The following is an 18,750-nucleotide window of genomic DNA, read 5'->3' on the forward strand; positions in this document are numbered from 1 at the left end:
TCGTCCAGCTAAGGCTGTTCAACTGCGGAACTTAGACACAAACAAATATTTTACATACTATTAATCTTCCTATCGCCGGCAGATAAAAATAAGCCTGAGGCATTTTACCGATCACTTGCTTAAAGATGCATTGCCCAATTTGGTCGGCACTGCATGGAGAGCAAAGATTTGTCGTTTTGACGCAGATAACAATATAAACAGCCAGGAGCTTCCCACAACTATCTCAAAGATGCGTTCACATACCTTTAGTGTTGTCAGCCAAACGAAACTTCATCATCAGCCTGCGGTTTGTCAGTTCGCATCTCCCGCCAAATAGTAATTAATATTTCCCGTGAACACCAAGTTCTGAGGCTAAAGGCTCTGTGGGGTAATGCCAAAACGGACCCATACATATAGGCCTACCATAATTACAATTAAAAATGTTCTTCCGTCAACAGAAAGAATTCTTCCTCTCGCCGAGACTCAGTGTGACTAATAGACTTCCATGAAGGCTTTTAATTGACGTAATTAGTTCACGTGCGGGACTTGATGCCGCCTGGCCGAGGGCAGTCTACAATTAATTCGCAACAACTGAATTTGCAATTTTTGACTCCTTGCATGAAAGTCAACAATAGCTGCCAGAGGCATGAATGAAAGCCCTAGATATAGATTTGAAATTGAGCCGAGAGCTACGAGGTTCGTTTTGGGAGTTGAATAAATGAAAATACACACGAGGAAGGTCTTAGAATTAGTGTTTGAGCGTTCTATTTTTCAAATCTGAATGCTGTGTTTGGTAGTCATTGCAGACCTTGATATTCTCCAACCGACATTCTGTTCGTTTCTGTTCTGTTCTGTGAAGCGTTTTAATGTTGTACTGATGGCACGGAATTTGCATGCGAAACTGATTGGGCCAAAAAAAAAAAATTGTCTGTTTAGGGTAACCCGACCGACCCTATCGATTTGGCGCCGACCCAAAAACTTTTTTTTGATTTCAAAAAAAAAAAAGGAAAAAAAAGAGGTAAAAATGCTAAAAAGAGACATTTGGCGTTTCTTTCTCTCCCTTTCTCTCTGTTTTATTTATACGTTAGTTTTGAAACATGTATTCATCAAATATAAGAAGTGAATGTTCAGCCAACATAGCATTTACACACACACACACACACAAAAAAAACAAAAAAAAAAACCTACCTACCTACCGACCCTTCTTTTTTTGGTCATGTTACCCTAAACAAACAATTTTTTTTTTTTGGCCTTGTAAATTTGACTTCCTCAATCCAACGGTCTTGATCTGCTTTGACGAATGGGTATCTATGTGAATAATGATGACGACCGAAAGTCCTGTCTCCTGACAGGAGAGCTGGGCAATGCAAACCGCTCGCTGATTAAAATTATTTTAATTATTTGGCATAGTTTCAGAGCAGTTTTGAGCAAATCCTTGCAGGTGTTTCTAAATTCACACCGGTGACACTGTGACGGTTCCCCTACGCTTTGTGTCCGGTGCCCTGACCCTTTGTGTTCGGTTCCCACTCGGTTCCCACACGCCAAAATTCGCGGACAAAACATCCATTTATGGTAGTATTAGGCAATGTTGCTCTCTGAGAATGGTCTTGTTAGATCTGTGAGTGTTTACACTACATGCCTAGGTGCTGTTGGATTGAAGGTTTTTGATATTTTAGCCGTTATTAGGTAGAATGCCTTCCACTTTACTGCAAAACTGCATAATTCGTAGCATCGGCAAGAAATATCCTACCAAAAAATGCCTGCTTGGAACTGTCGTTGGTCCAGCAAAAAGTTCAACATGTCTGTAGCAGACAGCCCAAGTTTCAAGATTGTAGGGCCATCCAAACAGCCGTAATAATAAAAACAACAAAAGTAGTCAGTGAAATTGGCTGTGTTCGGTCCCCACACACTTTTGTGACGTAGGCGTGACGGTTCCCATAATTCATTGTGTCGGTCCCCACTTTCTGTGTCGGACCCCACTTTCGACCTAATTCTCTGTGACGGACCCCACAACCAGCCTATTTTGTGTCGGTCCCCACACCTTCTTGGATTTATGACTTGCCGGTTACTTGTATCATTGTATTCATTGAATCTAATTGTCTCGGAGTTATTTTTCAGCAAAAACCGGCAAGGCAGCACCTTTTGTGATACCAAGTAAGTCAGATGACATCAGTATGTGTGTGTGTGTGTGTGTGTGTGTGTGTGTGTGTGTGTGTATGTGTGAGAGAGAGAGAGAGAGAGAGAGAGAGAGAGAGAGAGAGTGAGAGAGAGAGAGAGAGATTGACACCTTTCCAGATCACTCCGGTTATGCGACACTACCGCGAGCGTCACTACCGCGTGTCACACTACGGCGAGTACGACACTACCGCGTGTAACACTACCGCGTGTCACACTACCACGAGTACGACACTACCGCGAGTATAACACTGCCGCGTGTCACACTACCGCGCGTACCACAACCGCGAGTACCATAACCGTAGAGAGAACGCATGCAAACTTACTTCTTGTGAGTTTGTGTTCTAACGGCTTTGATTGGAAGCAACCCATTCTATATGTATTCTGATAGTGTGTTCTGATCGTTTTGAGTTCTTGGTTAGCATGACAAACATTGAATTAGTGTTCAGAGAACAGACCAGGCCTTTTTGACTCACATGCGAAGCAAAAGTGAGTCTATGTACTCACCCGAGTCGTCCGTCCGTCCGTCCGTCCGTCCGGACGTCCGGACGTCCGTCCGTCCGTCCGGAAAACTTTAACGTTGGATATTTCTTGGACACTATTCAGTCTATCAGTACCAAATTTGGCAAGATGGTGTATGATGACAAGGCCCCAAAAAACATACATAGCATCTTGACCTTGCTTCAAGGTCAAGGTCGCAGGGGCCATAAATGTTGCCTAAAAAACAGCTATTTTTCATATTTTTCCCATTTTCTCTGAAGTTTTTGAGATTCAATACCTCACCTATATATGATATATAGGGCAAAGTAAGCCCCATCTTTTGATACCAGTTTGGTTTACCTTGCTTCAAGGTCAAGGTCACAGGAGCTCTTCAAAGTTGGATTGTATACATATTTTGAAGTGACCTTGACCCTGAACTATGGAAGATAACTGTTTCAAACTTAAAAATTATGTGGGGCACATGTTATGCTTTCATCATGAGACACATTCGGTCACATATGATCAAGGTCAAGGTCACTTTGACCCTTATGAAATGTGACCAAAATAAGGTAGTGAACCACTAAAAGTGACCATATCTCATGGTAGAAAGAGCCAATAAGCACCATTGTACTTCCTATGTCTTGAATTAACAGCTTTGTGTTGCATGACCTTGGATGACCTTGACCTTGGGTCAAGGTCACATGTATTTTGGTAGGAAAAATGTGTAAAGCATGTGAGTCGTATGGGCTTTGCCCTTCTTGTTGTTTTATATTTCAAGGAAACATTTCAACCTTTGCCTTCAGCCATGGAAGTCATAAAATGACACGCGGTAATGTTATACTCGCGGTAGTGTGACACGCGGTAGTGTTATACTCGCGGTAGTGTCGTACTCGCGGTAGTGTCGTACTCGCGGTAAGTTCTGTTTCCGTACCCGCGACAGCGGCAGCGACAAAAGAAAACGCGCGCAAACGCGTGACGTGTTTCCGTACTTGCGTTTTAAACATGCGGTAAAATCTGTAAACTCCCGCGTTGCCGCGCGACAACGCGAAAAAATCGCTCCAGGACCCTTTCAAAAAAATCGCGTCGCTTGCCGCTTGTCGCGCCGCTAACGCGTCGCGCGTGTGGAAACACTCCTGGTCATTTTCTATGTGCTTGATTTTCGTCGCACCGCTGGAAAAACGCTATCGCGGGTACGGAAACACAACTTTAGTGTGAGACGCGGTAGTGGTACTCGCGGTAGTGACGCTCGCGGTAGTGACCAGCACCCGATCACTCCACATAAACGCTGGTTCTGGTTGCATTGTGCCGCTGACATACAGCTAATAGGATTTTTACACCCCCTATGGGTGTGTATAGGTTTCACTCGATGTGTTTGTGTTCGCAAGTAGATCTCAAGAATGAACGGACCGATCGTCACCAAACTTGGTGAACAGGTTCTATACATTCCTGAGACGGTCCTTACAAAAATTGGGACCAGTCAAACACACGGTTAGGGAGTTATTGGTGGATTAAAATTATACAAGGCCTGGTATAGACGGACACCCCCGTTGGTCAAAGGGAAATAACCATTCTCACTGCCACCAACTGAGAAGGTTATTTCCCTTTGACGGGGGTGTAGTTCCTATCGGAGGAATTTCTTGTTTTAATCCTTTTGTGGTATTGCTGATGATGCTGAACATGTATTTTACTAGTTTACCAATATGTATCTTTGACCCTGATAGCCTACGAAAACGGAGCAATCATGGCCCAACATTGGCCCAATGCTGAATTTATTGGCGCGGTGTTGAGCCTTAGTCGGGCCGTTGTCGTAGGCTGTCAGGGTTTATGTAGCCTTGTTCCATTGTATTCTGACTGTCATAAAGTAATTAATTTTAAGAGAAAGCAGTCATGAACACAAGGAGCTGGGAAAAGTTGCCTCTTACAACAAGCGTGGATAAAGACACATACTTGACACAGGCAAGTACTCTTTTTTTTTTCCAATCACCACTAGAAGTCCCTGGGCAGCATTTTGCTCTGAAAACTGAATCTCACATACGACAGGTGGATCTTTTATTTTAAAAATGTGCCAAATTGCATATCTCCAAGGCCTTAAGACTAAGAGTAGATATTGGGAAGGCCAGTTCAAGAAGGTGTGGGTGGATCAACACATAATTTGCTGGTATACTGGGAACCGTCCCAGAGATAAATAATGTTATATATTATTTGTGGCATAAACTAATAAAGTTAGTCTCTCTCTCTCTCTCTCTCTCTCTCTCTCTCTCTCTCTCTCTCTCTCTCTCTCTCTCTCTCTCTCTCTCTCTCTCTCACACACACATACACACACATACTGATGTCATCTGACTTACTTGGTATCACAAAAGGTGCTGCCTTGCCGGTTTTTGCTGAAAAATAACTCCGAGACAATTAGATTCAATGAATACAATGATACAAGTAACCGGCAAGTCATAAATCCAAGAAGGTGTGGGGACCGACACAAAATAGGCTGGTTGTGGGGTCCGTCACAGAGAATTAGGTCGAAAGTGGGGTCCGACACAGAAAGTGGGGACCGACACAATGAATTATGGGAACCGTCACGCCTACGTCACAAAAGTGTGTGGGGACCGAACACAGCCAATTTCACTGACTACTTTTGTTGTTTTTATTATTACGGCTGTTTGGATGGCCCTACAATCTTGAAACTTGGGCTGTCTGCTACAGACATGTTGAACTTTTTGCTGGACCAACGACAGTTCCAAGCAGGCATTTTTTGGTAGGATATTTCTTGCCGATGCTACGAATTATGCAGTTTTGCAGTAAAGTGGAAGGCATTCTACCTAATAACGGCTAAAATATCAAAAACCTTCAATCCAACAGCACCTAGGCATGTAGTGTAAACACTCACAGATCTAACAAGACCATTCTCAGAGAGCAACATTGCCTAATACTACCATAAATGGATGTTTTGTCCGCGAATTTTGGCGTGTGGGAACCGAGTGGGAACCGAACACAAAGGGTCAGGGCACCGGACACAAAGCGTAGGGGAACCGTCACAGTGTCACCGGTGTGAAATTACAGTACAGCGAATATTACAGTACAGCGAATGTCCCTTGAACCTTTTAAGGTCCAAATCGTCAGAAAATTGTCAAAAAAAGGCATCTTCGGTATACTATCTTTAATGGGGACTGCATCTTTAACCATTATTCTGATTGGTCTGCCATCTCAACTCGAAGTTGTACTCTCTTTGCCTTTCGGTGAAAAGAGTAAAGGGGTGTTACTCTTGTTACTATAGCTTGGGTCGCAACGAGCAGTATGGCATACGCAGGTAATGTTGAAGGTTTTTCTAAGAATCTGTATGTATAAACATGATGAAGGATTTAGACTAGCTGTTCACTAAAAACACCAGTTACCTTTTACATTTGAAGCGTCTATGTATGAATGAGAAAAATACCACTGTCTGCGGCCTTAGCGAAACGCAAATGTCACGGTCACTTTGAGTTTGACGGAGTGGTGGGTCTTTCACCCGTAACGTCAAAACAGGTTTACATTTTGTTTGCTTTCAACTCAAAGTCCCGACTAGACTAGCCCCAGGGTGCATGAGTCGGTGTGTATTGAGATATGAAAAGCTTGTTGATTGCTGAGACCCGGCGAACTTATGCCGCGATTTATCTCACATACTGACATAGATGATAGTTCACGTACTGGAAAACCTTCTTCTTTTTTTTATAGAAATTTTGAGGTCCGGTAAAAGATGTCTTTGTCAGTGTGTGAAAATCGGGTACAGGATGTATGATTCATTGTGTGAAGATCCGGGCAAACATGTATGTATGTATAAGACTGTGGTCATACACATGTTTGTAGCGAAGGGAAGCGAGAGACCTGTGCAGATCTATGTGCTCCACAGTTACTGTTCAGTGTGTGTGTGTCCCAGACAAACAGGAGCTGTTTGGAGATTTCGACGACCTGATCCGAGTGCCAGCCGCGGACCGCAATAAGGGCCCCATCCTTGAGGTGTTGCAAGAATGTCTGCCAAAGAAAGGATTCGTCTTCGAGGTTGCGTCAGGGCCAGGTCAGCATGTTGTGCACTTTGCCAAGGTCTTCCCCGACCTCACCTTCCTGCCCAGCGACTGTGACGTCAGCTACCTCAAAAGGTTGCTATGTATCTTTGTATTCACAATAAATTGCACAATGTTGAGCTGTTTCCGGATCTCAGCGTTCACTTTTGGGATTTTGTCTGAGGAAATAAAAATAAAAACATAGTGTAGTTTGATGTTTTCACTTTATGACATGCTCACATCACATGGGCAGTGTATTTGTTAAAGGTCCTTGTCTACATTTTCATACAGAAATCGACATTTGACCATTAAAATGCTGAGTCTATTCCCTAAAAATATCAAAAATACACCCCCCTTTGATCAGGAAGGACGAAGCCAGGGTAGCCGTTTGTAAATTCATTGTAGTATTTCAGCATAGTACGATATCCTTATTTGGCAAATGCTGAGAGCAAAACTTCTCTCGAATACCATGCATTTTGTTCGTTTCAAAAAATCGCGGACTGCGCTCAAATACCCAGTGTCAAACAGTTGCTGTGATTGTGTGGGTGTGGCTGTCAGCATAGTGGCTTGAATTTGATTGGTCGATATTTATAGGCAAAGCACATGGTCCAACATATGGCAGACATAAACATTGGAAATGACATGTATCACTTCCTAAAAATAAAAATAAAATTTACTTTTTTTTTCCTATAACTTTTTTCACCATGGTTCATTCATCATCTGACATAACTTTTTAAAGAACTTAAAACCATATGTACTCGATGACTATACACGCTAATTGCTTTACCAACAGCTGGAGACAGACTAAATTAAGTTCCCTGCAAAATATTGTGGTCTAGGACCCCTTAAATGTTGAGATATTTGAATTTTCATTTTGATCTGGATCGTCCTATTTATAGATTTGGCAACACATGTAACGTTGATGCAAGGGAGAGAACACCGCGGCTTTGTTGACATCCTCACTTTTTCAGAGGCTAGAACAAGCTGTAATGCTTGTATTATGGTCCGCGCATGGTGACGTATCGTCATTATATGGTCTTATGGTGCGTTTGACATCGATTGTGGGCAAACTACACTTTGTAAACACGGGAGTGCGTTAGTATGCCTTTAAACAGTGGGATTATTAAAAAAAACGAAAATGTAGACGAGGACCTGTTTCAGCACCCAGGCCTACATCCACAAGACGGAAGTGACCAACGTCCTACCACCGCTCTACATCGACATCACGCAGCCCGTGTCCAAGTGGCCAGACCAGGAGCGACTGACCGCTGAGTCATGTGACGCCATCCTCAACATCAACATGATCCACATCTCTCCCTGGGACACCTGTCAGGTCAGCGCTTTGTGTGTGTGAGTGTGTGCGTGAGTCACTGAGTGTGTGTGTGAGTGTCTGTGTGTGTGAGTGTGTCTGTGTGTGTGTGAGTGTCTGTGTGAGTGTGTGTGAGTGTGTGTGTGTGTGTGTGAGTGTGCAGAGCTGCCAGCTGCAACGCTGTCAGTGTAGCATGCTACGTTTTAAGGCAAATTGTGACGCTGTTAGTGTTAGACAATGCTACACTAAAACACCATTTTATACGCTGGAAATTCTAATGAAATGTTAATTGCTACACTTGAGGTTTCACAAGGGTTGGCAGGTATGTGTGTGTGCCACTGTGTGTATATGTTTTTTTGGGTGTGGGTGGGTGTGCTCTCATTAAAGGACCCCAACAGGTTCTTTTTAAGGTCAACTAAAGCAGTTGGGGTTGATTTAATGATATAGGTAAGCATCTAAAGATGCAAAAACCGAACAGTAAATCACAGGTTTTGTGTTGCATCAGTCTAATTTCACACAAAATGCATGCTCAAAAACCGGCCAAATTCGTCTGCTACGTGAGACTTCAAAATCCCCGCGGCTGCAAGCCGTTGGCTGTGACGTCACAGACAGGCATCGGAAGCGAAAGTAGCGACGCTCGGTCTGTGTCTTTGCTGCAGCCCTGGATGTGCGCGTACTCCCGACATCATGCCAAGAGAGTGTGCTGCTGCCGTATGTTCGGAGTTGCAAAAAAAGGACTCAGGCTTGAGTTTTCATTTGTTTCCATCCGACTCAAGGCTCAAGCAGGAATGGGCTGTGAAAATGAATCGGCTGGACCCAGAAACAAAGAAACGACAACAACAACAACAACAACAACACTATTGTTGACATTGTTGAGAAACCAGCGAAACTACATCAACAATAACAACAACAACAACACCATTGTTGAGAAACCAGCGAAACTACATCAACAATAACAACAACAACAACCTCAACAACAACAACCACAACAGCATTGTTGAGAAACCAGCGAAACTGTATCAACAATAACAAAAACAACACAGTACAACATTGAGCAACGACTACAACAACTACAACGACGACAACAACACTGACAACAACTCAAAAACCAAGAACAACTACAATGTCAACAACACCACCAACAACAGCTTTACACTGATAAACAGTAGGTGGAACACGATTGATTTGACACGTAACAACCTTGATTTCATCTACAACGACAACAACAACATCAACTCAAATTCGGGAACATATACGTCTTCAACAACATAACCAACAACAAATCCGATAGAACTTCAACTACAATCTCAACAGTGATCATGGGCTGCCTAATCTATTTGCTGAGTCTGGCAGACATTTGACTTTTTCCTCGTAAACTTTGTGCCTCAAACCTGACTAAGAGGATACAACATTAATCCCCGATTATCAACCCAGATAGATGGTACACTTCCGTCTCAACTCGGACGACGCAGTAAGAACGATCTCCAGCAACAGACGCTGATACGGTACAGCTATACCTGCTCGCTCCTAAGCCACTCCCCCAGCCTGTATGTCTACACACTGACACCAATTAAACCTCCAACTGAGCTGTTAACCCGTGATTTGTAAAAATGTAAAAATATTTTACAAATTACGTCGAACCTAAAACCGCTATTTGTACAAATGTAAAAAAAATAAATAACATTCATTTCTCTATTCAGCCTATTGTCCCATCGCTGGGAAATTCAGATCGCTTCCTCCTAGTGGAAAGCTAGCAGCAACACAGAGTCGCGCTACCCCAAAGTCAAGGGATCCATTAGATTTGTTTTTCATTCTTTTTTCATTTCTTTATTGTCCTATATCGCTGGCGAATTCGGATCGCTTCCTCCCAGTGAAAAGCTAGCAGCAACAGAGTTGCGCTTGTGGTCCAAGTTGTGGAATGTGTCCAAGTTGTGGTATGTGTCCAAGATGTGGAATGTGTCCAAGATGTGGTATGTGTCCAAGTTGTGGTATGTGTCCAAGTTGCAGTATGTTTCCAAGTTGTGGCATGTGTCCATGATGTGGTAATGTGTCCAAGTTGTGGTATGCGTCTAAGATGTGGTCTGTGTCCAAGTTGTGGTATGTTTCCAAGTTGTATGCGTCTAAGATGTGGTCTGTGTCCAAGTTGTGGTATGTGTCCAAGATGTGGTATGTGTCCAAGTTGTGGTATGTGTCCAAGATGTGGTATGTGTCCAAGACGTGGTAATGTGTCAAGTTGTGGTATGTGTCCAAGTTGTGGAATGTGATGGGACAATAAAGAAATGAAAAAAAATCTAATAAATTCATTGACTTTGGGGTAGCGCGACTTTGTTGTTGCTAGCTTTCCACAGGGAGGAAGCGACCCGAATTTCCCAGCGATGGGAAGATAAAGAAAAGAGAGAAAAAAATCCCACAGATCCCTTGACTTTGGGGTAGCGCGATTGTGTTGCTGCTAGCTTTCCACTGGGAGGAAGTGACCCGAATTTCCCAGCGACGGGAAAATCTAGTAATGAAAAAAAACTAAAAAAACTAAACATCAACAGTCGCGCTACCCCAAAAGTCAAGGGATTTTTTTTTTGTGCCTTGACTTTAGAGATGACAAGAAAATATCGGGAGCATTAACGTGATTTGTAAAAAAAAATTACAAATCACGGGGCGCGCAGACCCTAGATTTTAACCCCCAGGCTCAAAAGTGTAAGGTTCAGCAGCTAAAGTTGCTTCTGCCATGATAACTGTTTGTGACGTCATCGGAATGTTTACCCAGAATTCACCACTTCCGTACTCTCGCGGACGTTCGGGATACAATGCCCGCCAGATCGGAACGCGAAAACGCTTCGCTTCAGCCACGAAATTCGTCGGATTATGGCCCAAAACGATTCCGAAATAAACTAAACCCTGTGAGGAAAGGTGAGAACACAATTTCCTACTGCATGCATATGTCTGGTTAACCTAAGTCACGCCAAAACGCAAATGAACGCGTTTTTGACACCAAAAACAGCCTGTTATGGTCCTTTAAGGTCGTATTTGTGGATGTATGTGCTTCATTCAACATTGTGCCTCATTTTCTCATTTTGAGGAGCCTGTTGATGTTTTTACAGAATTGAGATATTTTTCTGTTTGCATAATTGCCTTTGCTGAAGGACCATTGTGTTGATGAAAAGGAATAAAGGCGTTGTGTGTGTGTTCAGGGCTTGATGGCAGCAGCTGGTTTTCTGCTGAAGCCTGGGGGACTTCTCTACATGTACGGTGTAAGTCTGGCTTTTTCTCACGCTTCGCAATCTGGCAAATCTTTCTTTTTCATCTTTCTATTCCCACCTTTAATCCTGAGTTCATCTTTCACACAGCACTGGAAAAAATTATTCTTAATGCACTCTCTTCTTCTTCTTCTGCGTTCGATGAATGCACTCTCTGTTATGTATATATTTTGTTTCATCTTTTACACAGCACTGGAAAACATTCTTGATACATTATGTATTGTTAACTGTGTGCGGGTGTTAAAAGTAAACGTTCAGTGTATTTCAATGATGAAAACAGAAGTAGGAAGAAAACGTCAAAAGAAAGGATGAGCTATGTTGCAGTGATTGTCAGTGTGTGCTAAAAATGTTGTCCTGCTTTCAGCCGTTCTCCAAGGGAGGCATCATCACCCCCGACAGCAACGTGCAGTTTGACCAGATGCTGAGGTCAAGGTCAGTGTTAACAAGTACAAGACGTTTCACATTGGATGCCTCATGTTCCAAACCTTCTGTTTCCTGGCTCAGGGTAACCAGTCTGTTTATAAAAACGATATGCTGAACTTTCGGGACTACATTGTATAAGGCGCAACTTTTTTAATCAACTTTTACCCCTGCGCCCTATTGATCGGGACTATCCCCTTGCGTTTGGCTAAAGAAGAATACAGGTGTACCCACATTGCTAAAGAAAGAAACATGACACTCCCTCTCTAGTGATATGCATGTTTCTGCTTCAATGACCTGGACAAAGTTTCTTCTCAGACATCAAAGGCGTCGGTCTCATAGTTGAAAACTCTGTTATTGACTAGGGGTCAGAAGGTCAGTGTCTTTAAACTAGGGCAGGCTGCTGGTCTCGGCTCATTGACTTGAGGTCACAAGGCCAAACAGGTCTGAGAATGCAGGTTGTGTGAAATTGATGTCGACTGTGTCTTAGGAACGCGTCGTGGGGACTGCGAGATGTGGACGACATCAAGCAACTGGCCACACAGCATGGTCTGCAGTTGGAGAAAATGGTGAGTTTACACACACACACACCCCATTCTCACCCACCAGCTTATTGCCTGCATGCTAATGTGTGTGTGTGTGTGTGTATATATACTTTATGTGTGTCTGTGTGTGTGTGCGACTGGGAATGTGTGCGTGCGAGTGCATGGCTGCTTCTGTATATGTGTGTGCGCATAAAATAAACAAACATTTTGCACAGGTGAACCACTCTGAAGGGTGATTCTGACAGAGTGTGAAAACCTTGATTCTCCTGGCTCCATTATGTCCCCTGCTTGGTTCACGACATCTGCCTGTGGCTGCTTGCTGTGTTACAGATGGACATGCTTGCTAACAACAAGTCGCTTCTGCTCTACAAGAGGTGACGGGGGCCACACCAGACGCACCTTCAGTCCCACCTGTTGTCCTACTGTCCATCATACCGTCCCACCTGTTCTAATGTTCATCCTACCGTCCCACCTGTTGTTCTACTGTCCATCTTACCGTCCCACCTGTTGTCCTACTGTCCATCCTACCATCCCACCTGTTGTCCTACTGTCCATCCTACCGTCCCACCTGTTGTTCTACTGAATTACAGCGTCAACCCTTTCACCGCCACCATCATCATCCCCGCCCTCGATACGCACTGACTCTCCGGCAGGACATGATATTTACTGCAACACATGCTAACTGTTGTGCAGTGCATAATGTTCACCTGCTGGTGAAGGTGACTGTAGACAGTGGGTACCTTGAAGTAGGGCATGTTTTGGTGTAGCAGCTAGTCATACCCAATGTGAAATGAGTCACAAGTAACATTGTCATCCACACATTCTGTGTTTAGCTCAGCCGTACAAACTCTGTGTATAAGTCAGACGTGAAGTTTGTTACAGTGACGTCCTGCTGGCAGGGAAGGATGGTGGTGGTGGTGCACTTGTCATGGGTCGGGCTACGAGTGTGGCTTGTAATAAGTCATTTACTATTGAATTAAGAAGAAGTAATGAGTGATGAGTAATTTAATCATGAATGATTGTGTAGCAGCTTTTGCGCTATGCTGAGTTTGCCTGCCTTGGGATGAGTGTCTAGCCCATTTAGTTCTTTATAGGCGAGTGTGACTACTTGAGTTGTCTTTGTTTGTTTGCTTTTCTTCTTTGTTGAGCTGTGTGCTCCCTTAACCTGCAATCAAGTCATTGTTTGTGCATTGCTGTTTGATTTCCCAAGACTTTTCATGCTTGATGTAAATATTTGCACACTGTAAGTGAGCACTTATGAAGCTATGTTATTCCCTGTGCTCTGCAGTGTGTAATTGTCCTGGTGTTAATACATATAATGAAAGTTTATGACAGGTGTTAATACATATAATGAACGTTTTTGCCAGGTGTTAATACATATCAGGTGTCACACAAATGCTTCAAAGCTATGAAGACCAAAGGGCATAGTACAGATAATACGTAGAGTAGTCAACCTTAAAGTCTGAGGTCAAAATGTTGAGAGAGTGAACTACACAACTAGTGAAGGGTGCATTGTTGGGAAGGCTGTGTTTACGTTTATGAACATGTTTAAAGCTTGCTGCAGGAGTATGGATCAAATTATTTGTCACTGTTAGAATATATGACTTGCAAATTCTGTGACGCCTTCAACATTTCACATGGTGCAGGATTATGGTCCAATTATTTATTACTGTTAGAATATATGACTTGTACATTCTGAGATACCTTCAACATATCACATGGTTTGTTGAATTGAGGTGTAATGCACGTTTTACATTGTGACAATGTACAGTATGCGAGTGTGTGTGTGGGAAGGGAGATAATCTCTGTCGGCTTGTTTCATCATCTGATCTCATGGCTGTTTTAATGTGGCCTGTGTTGAGTTGTCAACTTGTCATTTGAACACTTTTGTCTGCTTAGTTCTCCACTTGTTTTAAAGCAATATGACCGACCTTCGTCCAGGGCATTCAGTTTAGGATGTAGTTGCAGTAGATATACTTTTGTTTAATCAGACTTCCGCATTTGATTTGCATTTAATGACACATTGGACCATGTGTTTTATTCATCGTCCAGACAAAATGTCAGTTGTGATTTTGTCAGGTTGAGTGGTGGTACTTTGAACTGCTTTTAATGGTACTGACAACTGGAAGAAATCGGATTTTTATTTTCATACTTTATACTTGCAGAGTATCCATGCCAAACATTCCTGCTTCTGTTCTGCGTGTCATGCTCAATTCAGTGATGGTTTCTTTTGTCGTTTCATGGTTTTATTACATTTGTAGAACATGTTTTTTAGTGTGTGTGTGTGTGAGAGAGAGAGAGGGTTTTAGACTGCTTCCCATACATCTGCTTGCCTTGTCTCCATTCATTTGCGCAACAAACATACCATGACTCCACACAAACAGTGTCTGATTTTATGACTATTAATATTTCACATAACAGTTATCGGCAATGAAGACAAGCAGACAAAAATCATACAACCTGCATGAAAAGTTGTGAGGGGAACAGCACAAAATAAAATCTTCCACAACTGTTCACAAACAAATCCATTGCAACTCAGCAGCCCAACAACAACTTTAGGTGCCGAAAACTTTCACTCATAAAAACAGGAAGAAAACTGTCTTACTCTCACATGTCTGTCTGCACATACTCTGTTGTCTGCTGTTGGCAATAACAGCAAGGTTAGGCATACCGTAACACCTGGAAAACTTAAGTAATGCCCCAGAAAAACAATCACCACAAAAATGGCACGGATTATCAGTTGATCTATGACACAGACAGAAAAGGTCCAAAGTGTTCAACACCCTTCGTCTGACCGTAACCATGGAGACAATTAAGAGATAAAATTCATGACGGGAGGCTAACAAGGCTACACTATACTGACTTGCATTTAAATATCTTTGAAAAAGCAGACAGCAAAATACTGACAAACACCTAGACTAAAACAGACAATATCTCACGACTGAAACCGTCCATAAATCAAAGACCAAAACAGAATATAACCACTGACATTGTCAAGGGAAAAGGAGAAAAGATGGGGGGGTCTAAAAGTGCAAACAAATTCCAGTTAAGAATCCTGTTGATAAATAGAAAGACACCAATACATACAATGTTCAGTTATGCGTGTGCTATCATTGCACGGTAAAGAGTTGAATAAGAAGTGACAAATTCCATCATTACAAGAAGACAGTAAAGGAGAGAAGCTACTGTGAATGATCCATATTCAAGGCAGGACTCTGCGTCAAACCTCCAGTCTCTCGGGGGTGGCTTTCTCTGCCCAGATAAACAGCCCACTTCATGACTACCACTTCTGGTGACCAACATGACACAGTGACCCTCATAATGACATAGTCATCAACATAATGACATAGTCACCAACATAATGACATGTTGTAATTTAATTCAGATAGGTACAGAATGTAACAGATTCTGTGATTGGTCAGATTACCGGTTGTAAATGAACACCGGAAATTTTACTTCATGATCACCTGCTGGCGAAGCACATTGATACACAGGAAATATAGAAGGCCTACGAAACACCAATACTACAATTCATGCGAAGAGATTACATGGATCAAATGGCCAAAATTGATGGATTGATGTACCCAGCATGCTTCCCCTGAAAGCGGCGTACGGCTGCCTGAATGACGGAGTAAATACGGTCATACACATGAAAACCCACGGGAGTTTCAGCCCATAAACAAAGAAGATGTATGAATTCTTCTGGCTAACGCGAGTCGATTCCAAAACTTGGTTTTGAATGGAGACCCAATTTTTGCTTTCCATCGAGGACGAAAATATCTATAAATGTGACAGAATTCATTGGGGGAAGAGTGAAAGGATGTTCATACGAAAACACATTTCTTGGGACTTAACCCTTGCAGGTAAGTGAACTGTAAGGAGTGTGTGAAAAAAACTGGATCACTTCCGCGTTGTAGCAATCGCATGAAAGCAAAAACAAGTTCGATGACAGATTGAATTACAATAACATTGACAGGCTTCCATTTGAAACCTCTTGGTGATGCTCGTGGATTGACGTCTGACCAAAGCCGTCCTGAAGCCTGACGGAGTGAAGCGACGGAGGGCTTCAATAAGGCTTTGGGAGGGCATCAATCCACGATCATCATCTTCAAGTTTTAAATGGAAGCCTGTCAATGTATAAGTGACCAACATAACATAGTGACCAACATAATGACGCTGTGAAAGACAACAAAGTGACAGGAAGGATCATGTCACACCCCCTCTCCCCACTCATCCAGCCCACAGCCAGAGAGGGCCGGCTAGTCAAACGAGATGAGCTGTGCGTCCAGGAGCGACTGTTGGTGCTGCTGGTGGGAAGGAGGGTGTTGGTGGGGGAGATGGGGTTGTTGGTGGGTGGGAGGGGGGTGGTGGGGCGGTTGCTGGCCAGACATCTGGTTGTTGCTGACGTTAGAGGGAGGGTACTGGCCGCCCATGTATTGCTGTTGTTGTTGCGGTTGCTGTTGCTGCTGTTGCTGTTGTTGTGGCGGCTGCCCAGGGGGTGGTTGCTGAGCGGCTGGCTGGTTGGGGTACATCCCCCCTCCCCCTCCTCCCTGCGGTGGCTGCTGTTGAGGCAAGCTTTGTGCCATACCTACACAGTGACAATACGACATTAGTTCATTGAAGGGCATCCAGCTGTAACGGCAGGAACAGTACAGCAAAAAGCCACTCTATAACAGCTAGTCTCTTTGAACAGAGAGTGTGCTCACTCTGCATGTTAAAAGCGCTGTACTCCATGGTTGGCTTGCCTAGTCCAGTAACAAAGAGAGGAACAGAGAGTGAACAAAGATAGGGACAGAGAGTGAACAAAGAGAGGGACGGAGAGTGAACAAAGAGAGGAACACAGAGTGTACACAGAGAGGGACACAGAGTGTACAAAGAGAGGGACAAAGGGTACACTCACTCTGCATGTTGAAAGAGTTGTACTCCATGGTGGGGGGCATGGAGGTGTACTGCATGGAGGGCTGACCGACGGGCGGCATGTTGGGGTCAGTGTAGCCCATGGAGGACGGCGGCATGTTGTAGCCGGGTTGACCTTGACCCCCGTCCAGCTGACCTTGGCCTTGGGGTGGGGGCTGATAGCCGCCTGGCATGCTGGACATCTGTGGGGTGAAGCCGCCCTGAGCCTGCACACGGTCAGTGAAGTAAGTACTGTCTGCAATGCAGTGCTGTGAAAATAATAAATAAAAATAAATCCCTGCGCTTAGAACTGTACCCACGGAATACGCGCGATATAAGCCTCATATTGATATTGATATTGATATGACAATATCTAGCATCCCAGTTTTTTTGTTTGTTTGTTTAACGCCCAGTCCACCACGAAGGGTGATATCAGGGCGGTGCTGCTTTGACATTTAACATGCGCCACACACAAGACAGAAGTCGCAGCACAGACTTCATGTCTCACCCAGTCACAATATTCTGACACCGGACCAACCAGTCTTAGCACTAACCCCATAATGCCAGACGCCAGGCGGAGCAGCCACTAGATTGCCAATTTTAAAGTCTTAGGTATGACCCGGCCGGGGTTCGAACCCACGACCTCCCGCTCACCGGGCGGATGCCTTACCACCAGGCCACCGTGTTGCGGTTAGCATCCCAGTGAAGTTAGTACTGTCTGCAATGCAGTGCTGTGGATATGACAATATCTAGCATCCCAGTGAAGTTAGTACTGTTTGCAATGCAGTGCTGTGGATATGACAATATCTAGCATCCCAGTGAAGTTAGTACTGTCTGCAATGCAGTGCTGTGGATATGACAATATCTAGCACCCCCTCTGACTTCTCTACATAAAATGTCAGGAGAAAAGGCAGTTCTGTGTAAGGAAAAAGTCCCACATAGCATGTAGGATACAGGTCCAGTGGAATCCCCCAATTTAAGACTCCCCTCCCACCCCCACCCCACCACCCCTTCCTCACCTGATTGAAGACCTCATCCTTTTTAAGACCTTGCTTTTTCAGATAACCTGTTCATAACCTCCTTTTTAAGATCTGATTTTCTCAGATTTGTAGAGGTCTTAAAAGGGGGTTCCACTGTAATCCACGCAGAGAAGGATACAATGTGTGTGCGTGTTCCTCTGAGCTGAGAGTACAACCCGACTCTATACAGTGCTTTACATTGTCAAACACACAACCTGAGTGACAAGCAAAGCATCAAACTTTACCAAAATGCTTACATAGAAAAAAACAAGCAAAGAAATCCTGAAGACAAAGAACACAAATCCAGTGTCACACGCATGCACACACACACACACACACACACACACACAGCATTACCTGAGAGTAAGCGCTCTGAGCGACACCAGGCCCCATGTAGACGCCCTGCGACTGGGGGAGGGGGCCCTGCATGGCGCCTCCCGGTCCCTCCAGCCCGCCCTGTTGTTGTTGCTGCGCGACGTTCTGCCCGTAGCCGCCCAGCTGGTGCACGGGGGATCCCTCGGTGGACTGGGGGCCCGGTCCATAACCCTGGACCATGCCCGGACCGCCCACACCAGGTGGCATCATGCCTGGACCACCGCTCATCATGCTCTGTTGACCACCCAGCTGCTGCTGACCATACATCTG

The 18,750-nt window shown here is 44.0% G+C and overlaps 2 protein-coding genes across 10 annotated transcripts in view; one reads left to right on the forward strand and one right to left on the reverse strand.

Annotated features, from left to right (window-relative positions):
• Positions 1-5,799: 5,799 nt before the first annotated feature.
• LOC138959817 (methyltransferase-like 26) lies at positions 5,800-14,457 on the forward strand. Of its 3 annotated transcripts, XR_011453804.1 has the most exons (8): positions 5,800-5,935; positions 6,542-6,761; positions 7,827-7,998; positions 11,160-11,219; positions 11,590-11,657; positions 12,136-12,214; positions 12,521-13,493; positions 13,526-14,457. XR_011453804.1 is itself a non-coding variant. In XM_070331448.1 (7 exons), exons 1-7 carry the CDS (start codon positions 5,923-5,925, stop codon positions 12,566-12,568), a joined length of 660 nt encoding a protein of 219 aa, XP_070187549.1. In that variant the 5' UTR covers positions 5,800-5,922; the 3' UTR covers positions 12,569-14,457. The 3 variants fall into 3 exon arrangements, 2 of the variants coding, with proteins under 2 accessions (XP_070187549.1, XP_070187548.1); XM_070331448.1 differs by having other exon boundaries at positions 12,521-14,457; XM_070331447.1 differs by lacking the exon at positions 12,521-13,493 and having other exon boundaries at positions 14,356-14,457.
• A 112-nt stretch (positions 14,458-14,569) lies between these two features.
• Positions 14,570-18,750, reverse strand: part of LOC138959816 (hepatocyte growth factor-regulated tyrosine kinase substrate-like) — a 31,144-nt gene continuing 26,963 nt past the window's right edge. For 5 of the 7 annotated variants that reach the window (XM_070331443.1, XM_070331442.1, XM_070331440.1 and 2 more), the window contains 3 exons: positions 18,463-18,750; positions 17,091-17,355; positions 14,570-16,778 (listed from right to left, as the gene is read on the reverse strand). In XM_070331443.1, coding sequence (XP_070187544.1) covers positions 16,450-16,778; positions 17,091-17,355; positions 18,463-18,750 — 882 coding nt within the window. In that variant the 3' untranslated portion in view covers positions 14,570-16,449. The remainder of the gene's footprint in view (positions 16,779-17,090; positions 17,356-18,462) is intronic. The other 2 variants (XM_070331441.1, XM_070331444.1) reach the window with 2 other exon arrangements.

Source organism: Littorina saxatilis, linkage group LG2, assembly GCF_037325665.1.
Source record: "Littorina saxatilis isolate snail1 linkage group LG2, US_GU_Lsax_2.0, whole genome shotgun sequence".
Taxonomy (NCBI): Eukaryota; Metazoa; Mollusca; class Gastropoda; order Littorinimorpha; family Littorinidae; genus Littorina; species Littorina saxatilis.